Source organism: Salvelinus namaycush, chromosome 8 (assembly GCF_016432855.1).
Source record: "Salvelinus namaycush isolate Seneca chromosome 8, SaNama_1.0, whole genome shotgun sequence".
Taxonomy (NCBI): domain Eukaryota; kingdom Metazoa; phylum Chordata; class Actinopteri; order Salmoniformes; family Salmonidae; genus Salvelinus; species Salvelinus namaycush.
In genome coordinates, this window is record NC_052314.1 from 47,928,752 (window position 1) to 47,943,923 (window position 15,172).

Genomic DNA, 15,172 nt, shown 5'->3' on the forward strand with positions numbered 1-15,172 from the left:
ATTTTGTGCATTTTAAACACAGATAGATCACTCAAAAACTATATTTTAATATTTGTTCATAAAAAAAAGTGTGCATATCAGCAGCCACTTTCAGTACAGTACGGCCACACAAAGGGGATGCCACCGGGAAATTTGAGGCATTATCAAGTGCTTGTCAAATTGCGAATGAGAGACTGATAAAGTGTGTAGAGCCTGCACAAAAAACTAAGCAGAGCTCATGCCTTTCATGCAACTTTTTTCAAATCATCATTAGAGTCGCATCATGTAGCCTTAGAAAGTATTAAAAATCAAAACATACAGCCCAACGCTTGTATCACAACTAAAGTTACATAAATAAAACTCTAAATTAAGCAGGAGTACCTGTTTCTTTGTTAACCGCTCACCACAGAATTGCCACATGTGCGCAGTCACTCAAATCGTTTGGAGAAAATATTTATTTTATTCAATTGTATTCTTAATACCATAAAATTCTATAAAATAATTCCATGGAATTCTAAGCAAAACTTGTCTGCTAAATGAACTAGTGTAGCCCACAGCCATATGGCATAGCCAGATCAGTACCAAACATAAGGACAACTCAGAGTATGCTATTCTGTTCTTCTGAAATAGACTACATTTTCTTCATATCATGTTTCTTTAGACCTGTCTAAAATAAATAATGGATTTATTGTGATGGTGTAGGCTATATTACATGGATTTATTAGACTCTATAAAATGTAGATGCTCCAAAGGTCTGCATCAGTGGCTTGCAGGCTTATGTGTTGAAGCCAGAAGATGCTACATGTGTTTACGTTAATTAATGGTCAATTACCGTGAGACCGGCAGTTATTTGCTTGACAATCACCGGCTGACAATTTTGTGACGCCACAGCCCTATGCGTGAGCAGTTACTAATTTAGCAAAATACAAGTAATCTGAACACAAGTGTGACACGTGTGCATACAGTAGGGAGTAATATGTATGTTTTGGTCTTCAACATATCACAACTTATTTCAGCATATTGATTATGAATTTGGACATTTAAAACCGGTGACACTCGGCTACAGTATATATAAAAAATACAGGAAGCAGCAACAGTATCATTTCCAACTAATGTTTTAGGAATATACATTTTAATATTATTTCTCATCATGATTCTACTTCATCATGTAAAAACTACTGAATGCTATGATTTATTTTTGAAATCATGAAAATTAGTTTGCCCTGGCTACAGTGGAAGTGCTCAGTGCTTATGATCTCGAAAACATTACATGCTAAAAAAAAAGGGATTATATTAACAGTGGACTAATGGAAAAAATACCAAAATATGTTTTGAGTAAAGTGATCCTTTAAAAGAACAAAAATAAAATATGCCAATTCAGTCTCTCTTAATGAATGACAGAAATAAGTACTGTCTTTGGGCTATTGAGAGCTATTGAGCATCAGTTCTTCAGAGGTGACCTGGTGACGTTCTGCTGGAGGACCGCTCCATCTTGGAGGGCGATCTGTCCATGGCTGAGAGCGAGGTGGCGATGCCCAGGTATCCGGCCTGGCGCTGGTAGTCTGCCAGCTGCTCTGCCCTCTTCATGCCCCGGGTGGGCCTCACTGACTCTAGCCTCCGCAGGAAAGCCTGGTGAGAAATGGTGGTAACAATTTCCATGAAAGGTACCTGTATAATGTCATACTAAGACATTCATAACCTATACATATCGCAGTGCATACACCAATTGCAAGACATAACTACAATATTAATATTAACAGGTGCATCAAAGCAGGGACCGAGAGACTGAAAAACAGCTTCTATCTCAAGGCCATCAGACTGTTAAACAGCCACCACTAACATTTGGCGGCCGCTGCCAACATACTGACTCAACTCCAGCCACTTTAATAATGGGAATTGATGGAAATTATGTAAAAATGTACCACTAGCCACTTTAAACAATGCCACTTAATATAATGTTTACATACCCTACATTACTCATCTCATATGTATATGTATATACTGTACTCTATATCATCTACTGCATCTTGCCATCTTTATGTAATACATGTATCACTAGCCACTTTAAACTATGCCACTTTATGTTTACATACCCTACATTACTCATCTCATATGTATATACTGTACTCTATACCATCTACTGCATCTTGCCTATGCCGTTCTGTACCATCACTCATTCATATATCTTTATGTACATATTCTTTATCCCTTTACACTTGTGTGTATAAGGTAGTAGTTGTGGAATTGTTAGGTTAGATTACTTGTTGGTTATTACTGCATTGTCGGAACTAGAAGCACAAGCATTTCGCTACACTCGCATTAACATCTGCTAACCATGTGTATGTGACAAATAAAATTTGATTTGAAACTTGCGGTCGTTGTCATAAGGTGACGTATGCAACTATGAAATGCCTATTAACTGCTCTATTAATACGGTGAGGGTTATGAAGCCATTATGTAGGTGCCCATCAACATTTTCAAACACTGGCAGAGCATAAAACACTATTTTACATTCTTTTTCCAGATTTGACCTGAAAATCATAATATAATTGTGTGTCTAACAATGAATACCTTTAGGTACTGCAAAGAATTCAACACCATTGGTAACTATCTGGTACCGAATGGTATACAGTCGTGGCCAAAAGTTTTGAGAATGACACAAATATTAATTTCCACAAAGTTTGCTGCTTCAGAGTCTTTAGATATTTTTGTCAGATGTTACTATGGAACACTGAAGTATATTTACAAGCATTTCATAAGTGTCAAAGGCTTTTATTGACAATTACATGAAGTTGATGCCGAGTCAATACCCTTCTTTTTCAAGACTTCTGCAATCCGCCCTGGAATGCTGTCAATTAACTTCTGGGCCACATCCTGACTGATGGCAGCCCATTCTTGCATAATCAATGCTTGGAGTTTGTCAGAATTTGTGGGTTTTTGTTTGTCCACACACCTCTTGAGGATTGACCACAAGTTCTCAATGGGATTAAGGTCTGGGGAGTTTCCTGGCCATGGATCCAAAATATCAATGTTTTGTTCCCCAAGCCACTTAGTTATCACTTTTGCCTTATGGCAAGGTGCTCCATCATGCTGGAAAATACATTGTTCGTCACCAAACTGTTCCTGGATGGTTGGGAGAAGTTGCTCTCGGAGGATGTGTTGGTACCCTTCTTTATTCATGGCTGTGTTCTAAGGCAAAATTGTGAGTGAGCCCACTCCCTTGGCTGAGAAGCAACCCCACCCCAGAATGTTCTCAGGATGCTTTACTGTTGGCATGACACAGGACTGATGGTAGCGCTCACCTTGTCTTCTCCGGACAAGCTTTTTCCGGATGCCCCAAACAATCAGAGAAAATGACTTTACCCCAGTCCTTAGCAGTCCAATCCCTGTACCTTTTGCAGAATATCAGTCTGTCCTTGATATTTTTCCTGGAGAGAAGTGGCTTCTTTGCTGCCCTTCTTGACACCAGGCCATCCTCCAAAAGTCTTTGCCTCACTGTGCGTGCAGATGCACTCACACCTGCCTGCTGCCATTCCTGAGCAAGCTCTGTACTGGTGGTGCCCCGATCCCGCAGCTGAATCAACTTTAGGAGATGGTCCTGGTGCTTGCTGGACTTTCTTGGGCGCCCTGAAGCCTTCTTCACAACAATTGAACCGCTCTCCTTGAAGTTCTTGCTGATCCGATAAATGGTTGATTTAGGTGCAATCTTACCGGCAGCAATGACCTTGCCTGTGAAGCCGTTTTTGTGCAAAGCAATGATGACGGCACGTGTTTCCTCGCAGGTAACCATGGTTGACAGAGGAAGAACAATGATTCCAAGCACCAGTCTCCTTTTGAAGCTTCCAGTCTGTTATTTGAACTTAATCAGCATGACAGAGTGATCTCCAGCCTTGTCCTCGTCAACACTCACACCTGTGTTAACGAGCGAATCACTGACATGATGTCAGCTGGTACTTTTGTGGCAGGGCTGAAATGCAGTGGAAATGTTTTTTGTGGATTCAGTTCATTTGCATGGCAGAGGGACTTTGCAATTAATTGCAATTCATCTGATCACTCTTCATAACATTCTGGAGTATATGCAAATTGCCATCATACAAACTGAGGCAGCAGACTTTGTGAAAATTTATATTTGTGTCATTCTCAAAACTTTTGGCCACGAATGTACAGTATAAGCTAATAGTGTTTCAAAAAGGTAAATATTGTGAAATTGTGCACTAAAAATGACATACAGACCACTTTGTCTATTTCGATTATGCCAGCCCAGTGTCATTGATAGAGTAGGCAGCTGCAGGCATGCTGCACACCCGTAATATCATTAGCCCACTTCAGTTAAACAAAATGGATCTGTCAACAGTGTCAAAGGGAACAAGCCTTACAAATCCACTGGACATGAGCCATTACTATTATAAACTCAGCAAAAAAAGAAACGTCCTCTCGCTGTCAACTGCGTTTATTTTCAGCACACTTAACGTGTAAATATTTGTATGAACATAACAAGATTCAACAACTGAGATATAAACTAAAAAAGTTCCACAGACATGTGACTAACAGAAATGGAATAAAGTATCCCTGAACAAAGGGGGGTCAAAATCAAAAGTAACAGTCAGTATCTGGTGTGGCCACCAGCTGCATTAAGTACTCCAGTGCATCTCCTCCTCATGGACTGCACCAGATTTGCCAGTTCTTGCTGTGAGATGTTACCCCACTCTTCCACCAAGGCACCAGCAAGTTCCCAGACATTTCTGGAAGGCATGGCCCTAGCCCTCAACCTCCGATCCAACAGGTCCAGACATGCTCTTTGGGATTGAGATCCGGGCTCTTCGCTGGCCATGGCAGAACACTGACATTCCTGTCATGCAGGAAATCACGCACAGAACGAGCAGTATGGCTGGTGGCATTGTCATGCTGGAGGGTCATGTCAGGATGAGCCTGCAGGAAGGGTACCACATGAGGGAGGAGGATGTCTCCCCTATAACGCACAGCGTTGAGATTGCCTGCAATGACAACAAGCTCAGTCCAATGATGCTGTGACACACCGCCCCAGACCATGACGGGCCCTCCACCTCCAAATCAATCCCGCTCCAGAATACAGGCCTCGATGTAACGCTCATTCCTTCGACGATAAACGCGAATCTGACCATCACCCCTGGTGAGACAAAACCGCAACTCGTCAGTGAAGAGCACTTTTTGCCAGTCCTGTCTGGTCCAGCGATGGTGGGTTTGTGCCCATAGGCAACGTTGTTGCCGGTGATGTCTGGTGAGGACATGCCTTACAACAGGCCTACAAGCCCTCAGTCCAGCCTCTCTCAGCCTATTGTGGACAGTCAGCACTGATGGTGGGATTGTCCGTTCCTGGTGTAACTCGGGTAGTTGTTGTTGCCATCCTGTACCTGACCCACAGGTGTGATGTTCGGATGTACCGATCCTGTGCAGGTGCTGTTACATGTGGTCTGCCACTGCGAGGATGATCAGCTGTCTGTCCTGTCTCCCTGTAGCGCTGTCTTAGGCGTCTCACAGTACAGACATTGCAATTTATTGCCCTGGCCACATCTGCAGTCCTCATGCCTCCTTGCAGCATGCCTAAGGCACGTTCACGCAGATGAGCAGGGACCCTGGCCATCTTTCTTTTGGTGTTTTTCAGAGTCAGTAGAAAGGCCTTTTTAGTGTCCTAAGTTTTCATAACTGTGACCTTAATTGCCTACCATCTGTAAGCTGTTCGTGTCTTAACGACCGTTCCACAGGTGCATGTTCATGAATTGGCTGTAGAAATAACCACTCTCAAATTCAAAGACAGAGTTACGGATGCAAGGACTGACCATCTTGATACAAAACGTATAGTTTTAAACATGTTTTTTTTAATGCAAAACAGTGTTTGTTAACATTTACTTTGTTTACAAACACTGGAGTAAAACAAGCTTATATTTTGGCTTCGTACGGACTCGGGAGAGGCGAAGGTCGAGAGCTGTGCGTCCTCCGAAACACATAACATAATGACATAACGCCCGCTTAACCCGGAAGCCAGCCGCACCAATGTGTCGGAGGAAACACCGTACACCTGGCGACCGTGTCAACATGCATTGCACCCGGCCCGCCACAGGAGTTGCTAGTGTGCTATGGGACAAGAACATCCCTGCCGGCCAAACCCTCCCCTAACCCGGTCGACGCTAGGCCAATTGCGCGCCGCCCCATGGGTCTCCAGGTCGCGGCCGGCTGTGATCGAGCCTGGACTCGAACCAATCTCTAGTGGCCTTAGAACACTGCACCACTCGGGAGGCCCATATTTAGGGTTCTGATGGGGTATGAAAGTTGAACTAAGCTCATGAGGCAAATATAAGTAATATTCTTCAAGAATTAATGGGTATATACAGTGCCTTCGGTAAGTATTCAGACCCCTTGACTTTTTCCACAATTTGTTATGTTACAGCCTTATTCTAAAATGTATTAAATTATTGTTTCCCCTCAATCTACACACAATACCCCACAATGAAAAAGTGAAAACAGGTTCAGATTTTCTTTTGCAAATGTATAAAAAAAACTAAAAGCAGAAATACCTTATTTAAGTATTCAGACCATTTGCTATGAGACTCGAAATTGAGCTCAGGTGCATCCTGTTTCCATTGATCATCCTTGAGATGTTTCTACAACTTGGAATCCAACGGTGGTAAATTCAACTGATTAGACATTATTTGTAAAAGGCACACATCTGTCTATATAAGGTCCAACAGTTGACAGTGCATGTCAGAGCAAAAACGGAATTGTCCATAGAGCTCCGAGACAGGATTCTGTTGATGCACAGATCTGGGGAAAGGTATCAAAAAATGTCAATGCAGCATTGAAGGTCCCCAAGAACACAGTATCCACCATCATTCTTAAATGGAAGAAGTTTGGAACGAGCAAGACACTTCCTAAAGCTGACCGCCTGACCAAACTGAGCAATTGGGGCAGAAGGGCCGTGGTCAGGGAGATGACCAAGAACCCGATGGTCACTCTGACAGAGCTCCAGAGTTCCTCTGTGCAGATGGGAGAACCTTCCAGAAGGACAACCATCTCTGCAGCACTATACCAATCAGGCCTTTATGGTAGAGTGGCCAGACGGAAGCCACTTTTCAGTAAAAGGCACATGACAGCCCGCTTGGAGTTTTTCAAAAGGCACCTAAAGGACACTCCGACCATGAGAAACAAGATTCTCTGGTCTGATGAAACCAAGATTAAACTCTTTGGCCTGAATGCCAAGCATCACGTCTGGAAGAAACCTGGCACCATCCCTACAGTGAAGCATGGTGGTGGTTTTTCAGCACCCGGGACTGTCAAGATCGAGGGAAAGATGAAAGGAGCAAAGTACAGAGAGATCCTTGATGAAAACCTGCTCCAGAGCACTCAGGACCTCAGACTGGGATGAAGCTTCATCTTCCAATAGGACAACGACCCTAAGCAAACAGCCAAGACAGCGCAGGAGTGGCTTCGGGACAAGTCTCTGAATGTCCTTGTTTGGCCCAGCCAGAGCCCGGACTTGAACCCGATCCAACATCTCTGGAGAGACCTAAAAATAGCTGACAGAGTTTGAGAGGATCTGCAGATAAAATTGGGAGAAACTCCCCAAATACAGGTGTGATATTTCTTTCTTTTTTTATACATTTGCAAAAATTTCTAAAAACCTGTATTTCCTTTGTCATTTTGGGGTACTATGTGTAGATTGATGAGAATTTTAAAATAAGGCTGTAACGTAACAAAATGTGGAAATAGTCAAGGTGTCTGAATACTTTCCAAATGCGCTATAAGTCAAAAAATGGATATAGCAACTGTTGATTACCCCTTTAAAGGCAGACTCAGCGAAATGATGTTGCCACGAGCAGCACTGCAGATATTGAGATGAGCCAGGGCACCAAAACAGCGGCGAAGTTGATCCTCGCGCTTCAACGCGCTAAGTTGTTGCGGAAATTGAACCACTATGCTGTTTACTTTCTGCATCTACGTCATATCGCTGACTCTACCTGTAACACACGATTGACAAAAGATGACGGTATCTGGACATGTTTTGATTTGCGACAGCCGCAAAGTATGTGCGCTGGTAGTTAGTTAAAAACACAACATATGTACATTAACTGTGAACACCGTATGTCTACTGCACAGCTTTTGTATGTGTGTGAGTGAGTGAGTCAGTGAGTGAGTGAGTAAGAGAAAGAGAGAGAGTACTATTCAACTTATGCTGCGCAGTAGTTCATTCAGAGATGGATTTGGTTAAATCCAGTCAATAAGATGAGCATGCAGATGAGGTTCTATGATGTCATAACCCCCTCCCCCAACCAACCCCCACACCCCTTTACCATTCCTTGTGACATTACACAAGAGAAACGCTTTGCTGACTTATGAGGCTTTGGGCCCCTCTCCCTAATTTAACTGGTTGGTTGGCCCTTAGCCATGACCTTGACCTTATTGGAAGTACATGGCATGAGTTCACATGAACTCTTCCTTAGACACAGTCCACACTAATTAAAACTACTTGACCCCTCCGATCATGTTCAATAGCTAGATCTCTTGCAAATAGATTTTATTTCAATGAGTGCAAAAATATTTTATTTCAATGAGAAACTGGATAAATAAAAGTGGAAATTAAACTAAAGTATTAGCCAAACACATTACCAAAACAAAAAAAAATGGGTCATTGTGGCAAGATCATATGGCATTTTTATATACATTTCAACTATCTAATATGACTTCTCATACACTGTGAGTAGACAGTTCATGTAGAAACAGAAACGTTTCCAAGGCCATTACCACCAGAGACCTTAATGAAACTGGGAGAGGATAGTGAGCCCTGAAAAGCAGAGGTAAAAACGTGGCCCATTGAGAGTAAAAATAACCAGTGCTCAGCCAGCAGCTCAAAATGTCACATGCAGTCACACTCCCACCAACAAACCCTATGGAGAGGAAATCTCAGTAAGTGAGACCGTCAGGAAGAACTAGGAATGGAAATAGGGGAAAGGTTAAGAATGGTCCCCCATATTTCATCGGAGGCAGAACTGACCTGTACTATATCTAAACCCCTTGCTAGAAAATATATATAAAATGTTTTGTGTAAACCAATACAATCTCTCAGACAGTGTGTATAACAATATCATAAAATATGCAGAGCCAGGTAAGAACAAGGTATTCATATTTCTCTCAGGTCACACTTTGGATAGTCCCAAGTTATGATCTACAGATGGTCAAACTATCTGTTGATATGCAACTGCTTGCTAAAGCTAGGGTTAGAATAAGGGTTAGGTTAAGGTCAGGGTTACTGCTATTGTTAGTGGATTGTTAGTTGAAATGTTGTTGATGGTAATTGAACATCTACAAACCATCTACTTGGGATTCTACACATAAAGTGATACCTTCTCTCAAACTATATTGTGTACAATGAGTGTTCCATCCAAATGTTCCATCTGTCAATGGAGAGACAGAGTGTGTGTGTGTGTGTGTGTGTGTGTGTGTGTGTGAGTGTGTGTGTGTGAGTGAGTTTATGTGAGAGGTGTATATACATCACACGGTATATTCAATTACAACACTAAGAATAGAGGGAGGGAGAGGGTGAGGGAGAGAAACTCTCCTCCCCCTCTTGATGAGTTAAGAGAGAGAGAGCAAGAAAGAGCGAAAGGGAGCACTGCAAGACAGCTACAGTACTGTACATCCTGTCCCAGCCAGCACTGCTCATTGCACAATAACAGTGCGAGTTTTGGAGATAAAAGGGTGACTTTCTGACATATAGGATGACAAACTTTATCTAATCACTGCAAACAATGAGCATTTTGGGATAAATTCCAGAATATTTTTTACAAATGAATAAAAAAATTTAAGCTGAAATGTCTTCAGTCATTAAGTATTCAGACCCTTTGCTATGGCAAGCCTAAATAAGTTCAGGAGTCACATAATAAGTTGCATGGTCTCACTGTGTGTGCAATAATAGTGTTTGACGTGGTTTTTTAATGACTACGTCATATCTGTACCCCACACATGCAATTATCTGTAAAGTCCCTCAGTTGAGCAGTGAATTTTAAAAACGGAGTCGATCACAAAGACCAGGGAGGTTTTCCAAAGCCTCGCAAAGAACAGCACCTATTGGTAGACGGGTAAAAATAAAAATATATAATGTGGCAGGGCTTGCAAACTAGCAAACAAGCAACACTGAAGCATGCATGAGAGCACCAGCTGTTCTGGAAGACTGTATGATCATGCTCTCCGTAGCCGATGTGAGCAAGACCTTTAAACAGGTCAACATTCACAAGGCCGTGGGGCCACTGAATACCTGGACGTGTACTCAGAGCATGCGTGGACCAACTGGCAAGTGTCTTCACTGACATTTTCAAACTCTCCCTGACCAAGTCTGTAATCCCAACATGTTTCAAGCAGACCATCATAGTCCCTGTGCCCAAGAAAGCAAAGGTAACCCTGCCTAAAATTACTCCCGCCCTGTAGCACTCACGTCGGTAGCCATGAAGTGCTTTGAAAGGCTGGTCATGGCTCACATCAACACCATCATTACGGAAACACTAGACCCACTCCAATTCGCATACCGCCCCAACAGAGCCACAGATGACACAATTTCAATCGCACTCCACACTGCCCTTTCCCACATGGACAAAAGGAACACCTATGTGAGAATGCTGTTCATTGACTACAGCTCAGCGTTCAACATCACAGTGCCCACAAAGCTCATCACTAAGCTAAGGACCCTGGGACTAAAAACCTCCCTCTGCATCTGGACCCTGGACTTCCTGACGGGCCGCCTCCCAGGTGGTAAGGGTAGGCAACAACACATCTGCCACGCTGATCATCAGCGTGCTCAGTCCCCTCCTGTACTCACTGTTCACCCACAACTGCGTGGTCAAGTCAGGATCCTCTCGATGGTGCAGCTGTAGCTGTAAAACCTTTTGAGGATCTGAGGACCCATGCCAAATCTTTTCAGTTTCCTGAGGGGGAATAGGCTTTGTCGTGCCCTCTTCATGACTGTCTTGGTGTGCTTGGACCATGTTAGTTCGTTGGTGAAGTGGACACCAAGGAACCTGAAGCTCTCAACCTGCTCCACTCCAGCCCAATCGATGAGAATGGGGGCATGCTCGGACCTCTTTTTCCTGTAGTCTACAATCATCTCCTTTGTCTTGATCACGTTGAGGGAGAAGTTGTTGAACTGGCCCCACATGGCCAGGTCTCTGACCTCCTCTTTATAGGCTGTCTCGTTGTTGTTGGTGACACTGTTGTGTCATCGGCAAGCTTAATGATGGTGTTGGAGTCGTGCCTGGCCGTGCAGTCATGAGTGAACAGGGAGTACAGGAGGGGACTGAGCATGCACCCCTGAGGGGCCACTGTGTTGAGGATCAGCATGGCGGATGTTTTACTACCTACCCTCACCACCAGGGGGCAGCCCGTCTGGAAGTCCAGGATCCAAAACATTTTCAAAGACTCCAGTCACCCAAGTCATAGAGTGTTCTCTCTGCTCCCGAACGGCAAACGGTACCTGAGCATCAAGTCTAGGTCCAAAAGGCTCCTTAACAGCTTCTACCCTCAAGCCATAAGACTACTGAACAATTAATCAAATAGCCACAAGGACTATTTACATTGACACTAGAGGTCGACCGATTATGATTTTTCAATGCCGATACCGATTATTGGAGGACAAAAAAAGCCGATACCGATTAATTAAAAAAACATTTAAAAAAAAGATATATATATCATACACACACACACATTTTTGTAATAATGACAATTGCAACAATACTGAATGAACAATGAACACTTTTATTTTAACTTAATATAATACATAAATACACACACGCACACAGCTCTGAAGTGACAATGATACTGAAGTCTGCTTAGGAGATAAATACTCTCAACTGTTTGAATAAAAAGAGAGTTTAAGTTACCTGTGATGAATGTTGAAAACAAAAACTTTAATTTCTATATGCAGGAAATCCTATTTTAATAATGGGCATGGTAAGAATTGACAACCAAAGTGCGAGTCATAATTCCCATGACACCTAGCAAAATCTGAAAAGCGGTTCCTTCATTTATTCCATAGGATATTTTTAGATTCACTTAAAATAAGGTCTGTGTTTCGTGTAGGCTTACATCACAGTGCCAATTTTATAACTGTGTAGATATCCACAGGACAAGGTAACTCTGATCAATATTGGCTAAATATAAGCGAAGATAAAAAAAATTGTAGAGTGGATTTATGAAAATATGTTGACAAACGTTACCTTATCCTAGTGAGATTTACACGGTTATCAAAACGTCGAGGCGGCACGAAACACAGACCTTATTTGAAGTAGATCAAGACATTCTCTATGGAAGACATGAACGGTAAAATAACGAAGGAACCCCTTTCAAATTCAGCCGCAAGTTATTACAGGAATTATAACGCGTCGACTATTTCTCTCTAAACCATATACCTTTGACTAATCCGGAAACTATCACCTCGAAAACAAAACGTTTATTCCGTATTTTATCTAACGGGTGGCATCCATGAGTCTAAATATTCCTGTTACATTGCACAACCTTCAATGTTGTCATAATTACGTAAAGTTCTGGCAAATTAGTTCGCAAAGAGCCAGGCGGCCCAAACTGTTGCATATACCCTGACTCTGCGTGCAATGAACGCAAGAGAAGTGACACAATTTCACCTGGTTAATATTGCCTGCTAACCTGGATTTCTTTTAGCTAAATATGCAGGTTTAAAAATATATACTTGTGTATTGATTTTAAGAAAGGCATTGATGTTTATGGTTAAGTACACATTGGAGCAATGACAGTCATTGATTGATTGTTTTTTATAAGATAAGTTTAATGCTAGCTAGCAACTTACCTTAGCTTACTGCATTCGCTAACAGGCAGGCTCCTCGTGGAGTGCAATGTAATCAATGCAAGATTGGATCCCCCGAGCTGACAAGGTTAAAAATCTGTCGTTCTGCCTCGTTTCCTAGGCCGTCATTGAAGATAATAATGTGTTCTTAACTGACTTGCCTAGTTAAATAAAGATTAAAATAAGGTGTCAAAAAAAAAAAAAAAAAATCGGCAAATCGGCGCCCAAAAATACCGATTTCCGATTGTTATGAAAACTTGAAATCAGCCCCGATTAATCGGCCATTCCGATTAATCGGTCGACCTCTAATTGACCCCCCCCCCCTTTGTTTTACTACTGCTACTCGCTGTTTATTATCTATAAATAGTCACTTAACCTCTACCTACATGTACAAATTACCTCGACTAAACTGTACCCCTGCACATTGACTCGGTACCGGTACCCCCTGTATATAGCCTCGGTATTGTTATTTTATTGTGCTACTTTATTTTATTTTTTACTTTAGTTTATTTAGTAAACATTTTATTAATTAACTCTATTTCTTGAACTGCATTGTTGGTTAACGGCTAGTAAGCATTTAACGGCAAGGTCTACCTGTTGTATTCAACTTGTCTAGGTCTTTTCATCAACTGATTTTAGCCATGGATTGCCATGGCTGTGGATTGCATGCATTGTTTAAATGAAATGTTGGCACATTGGCAGTTGTTTCAAATTATGGAATAATTTCTCTAAAACTGGTTGACTAGCTAGCTAACAAACATACAGTGCATATAAATTCTTCAAATTAAATATTTTACACAATATCTTATCACAGCAACACTATTATGGCTCTAGCCAGAAGTTTTGCTTTGGCATTTATGATTTATTCTACAATTCAAACATGGAGATTATCCCAAACTCCCGTTCCACCTACACCGAAAGACGTGGATGGAAATCTCCCCTTTCATATTGTGAACTTCGGCCATGAACAACTTTACCGGCACCTGATATCACCTTCCCAACGGGAACAGCTGAGCCGCTTGGGGGAAGGTACACAGGAAACACTGCAGCACCACTGAGACCGGTGTTAACTCCAACAAGCTGGTTGTTACCTTCAGCCTGCTACTCTGTGACGATGTACGCCCAAACACCACAAAGCAAGCTAAACAACTATGCCAAAACTATGGTAAGACCGTAAAGAAGAATTCAAAAGCGGTGGCTTGTGATATTTGTAATTTGTTTGTTCACATAAAGTGTGGCGCTATCAACCCCTTGTCATATGATGAAGCTGTAAAGTCTCAAAGTAACATTTCGCTTGTGTGCAATTGTATGCTGTTTAAATGCGGTGCCAAACATTGGGATGCTGGACACAAGCAGGGATGATGAGTGCAATCTAGATGAGATAGTCGATGTTTTAGCAGTGGGCACAGAAAATGACATGTTTGACTGTTTCAATCAGAGAGGACTTTTTATCCACGTGAACGCACGGAGCCTTCTGCCGAAATTAGAGGAACTAAAACTCCTTGCTTCTAACACACAGGCTGCAGTAGTCGCTGTGACAGACATGGCTCGGTGGGTCAATTGAGGACGATGAGGTTGAGTTACCAGGTTATAGCATTCATAGAATTGACGGAAAAAGAAACGGTGTTTTTTACTAGGAATGATGTGCCTTTTAACCCTCGTTCAGATCTGAAAATGGATGGGTTTGAGGTTGCATAGGTAGATATACTTCTTCCTAAATGTCGTCCTATACTTTTTGGTGTGTGCTATCGGCCTCCTAAGCAGAATCATTTATATGATTTACTTGAATCGAATTGCTGTGATCACACTGTATTTGCTGATAGAGAATGTATTCTGCTTGGTGATTTTAATACAAATGTGCAGTTATCACTAGAGGTCGACCGATTAATCGGAATGGCCGATTAATTAGGGCCGATTTCAAGTTTTCATAACAATCGGAAATCGGTAATTTTGGACGCCGATTTAAAAAATAAATAAAAAATTACACCTTTATTTAACGAGGCAAGTCAGTTAAGAACACATTCTTATTTTCAATGACGGCATAGGAACGGTGGGTTAACTGCCTTGTTCAGGGGCAGAACGACAGATTTTTACCTTGTCAGCTCAGGGATTCAATCTTGCAACCTTACGGTTAACTAGTCCAACGCTCTAACCACCTGCCTCACGAGGAGCCTGCCTGTTACGCGAATGCAGTAAGAAGCCATGGTAAGTTGCTAGCTAGCATTAAACTTATCTAATAAAAAACAATCAATCAATCATAATCACTAGTTATAACTACACATGGTTGATGATATTTCTAGTTTATCTAGCGTGTCCTGCATTGCATATAATCGATGCAGTGCGCATTCGCGAAAA

At 42.1% G+C, this 15,172-nt stretch overlaps 1 protein-coding gene across 1 annotated transcript in view; it reads right to left on the reverse strand.

Annotated features, from left to right (window-relative positions):
* Nucleotides 1-15,172, reverse strand: part of cfap97 (cilia and flagella associated protein 97) — a 32,720-nt gene that overhangs the window by 1,365 nt on the left and 16,183 nt on the right. The window contains exon 7 of the mRNA XM_038999874.1: nt 1,440-1,608. Within this exon, the coding sequence (XP_038855802.1) occupies nt 1,440-1,608 (169 nt within the window). The remainder of the gene's footprint in view (nt 1-1,439; nt 1,609-15,172) is intronic.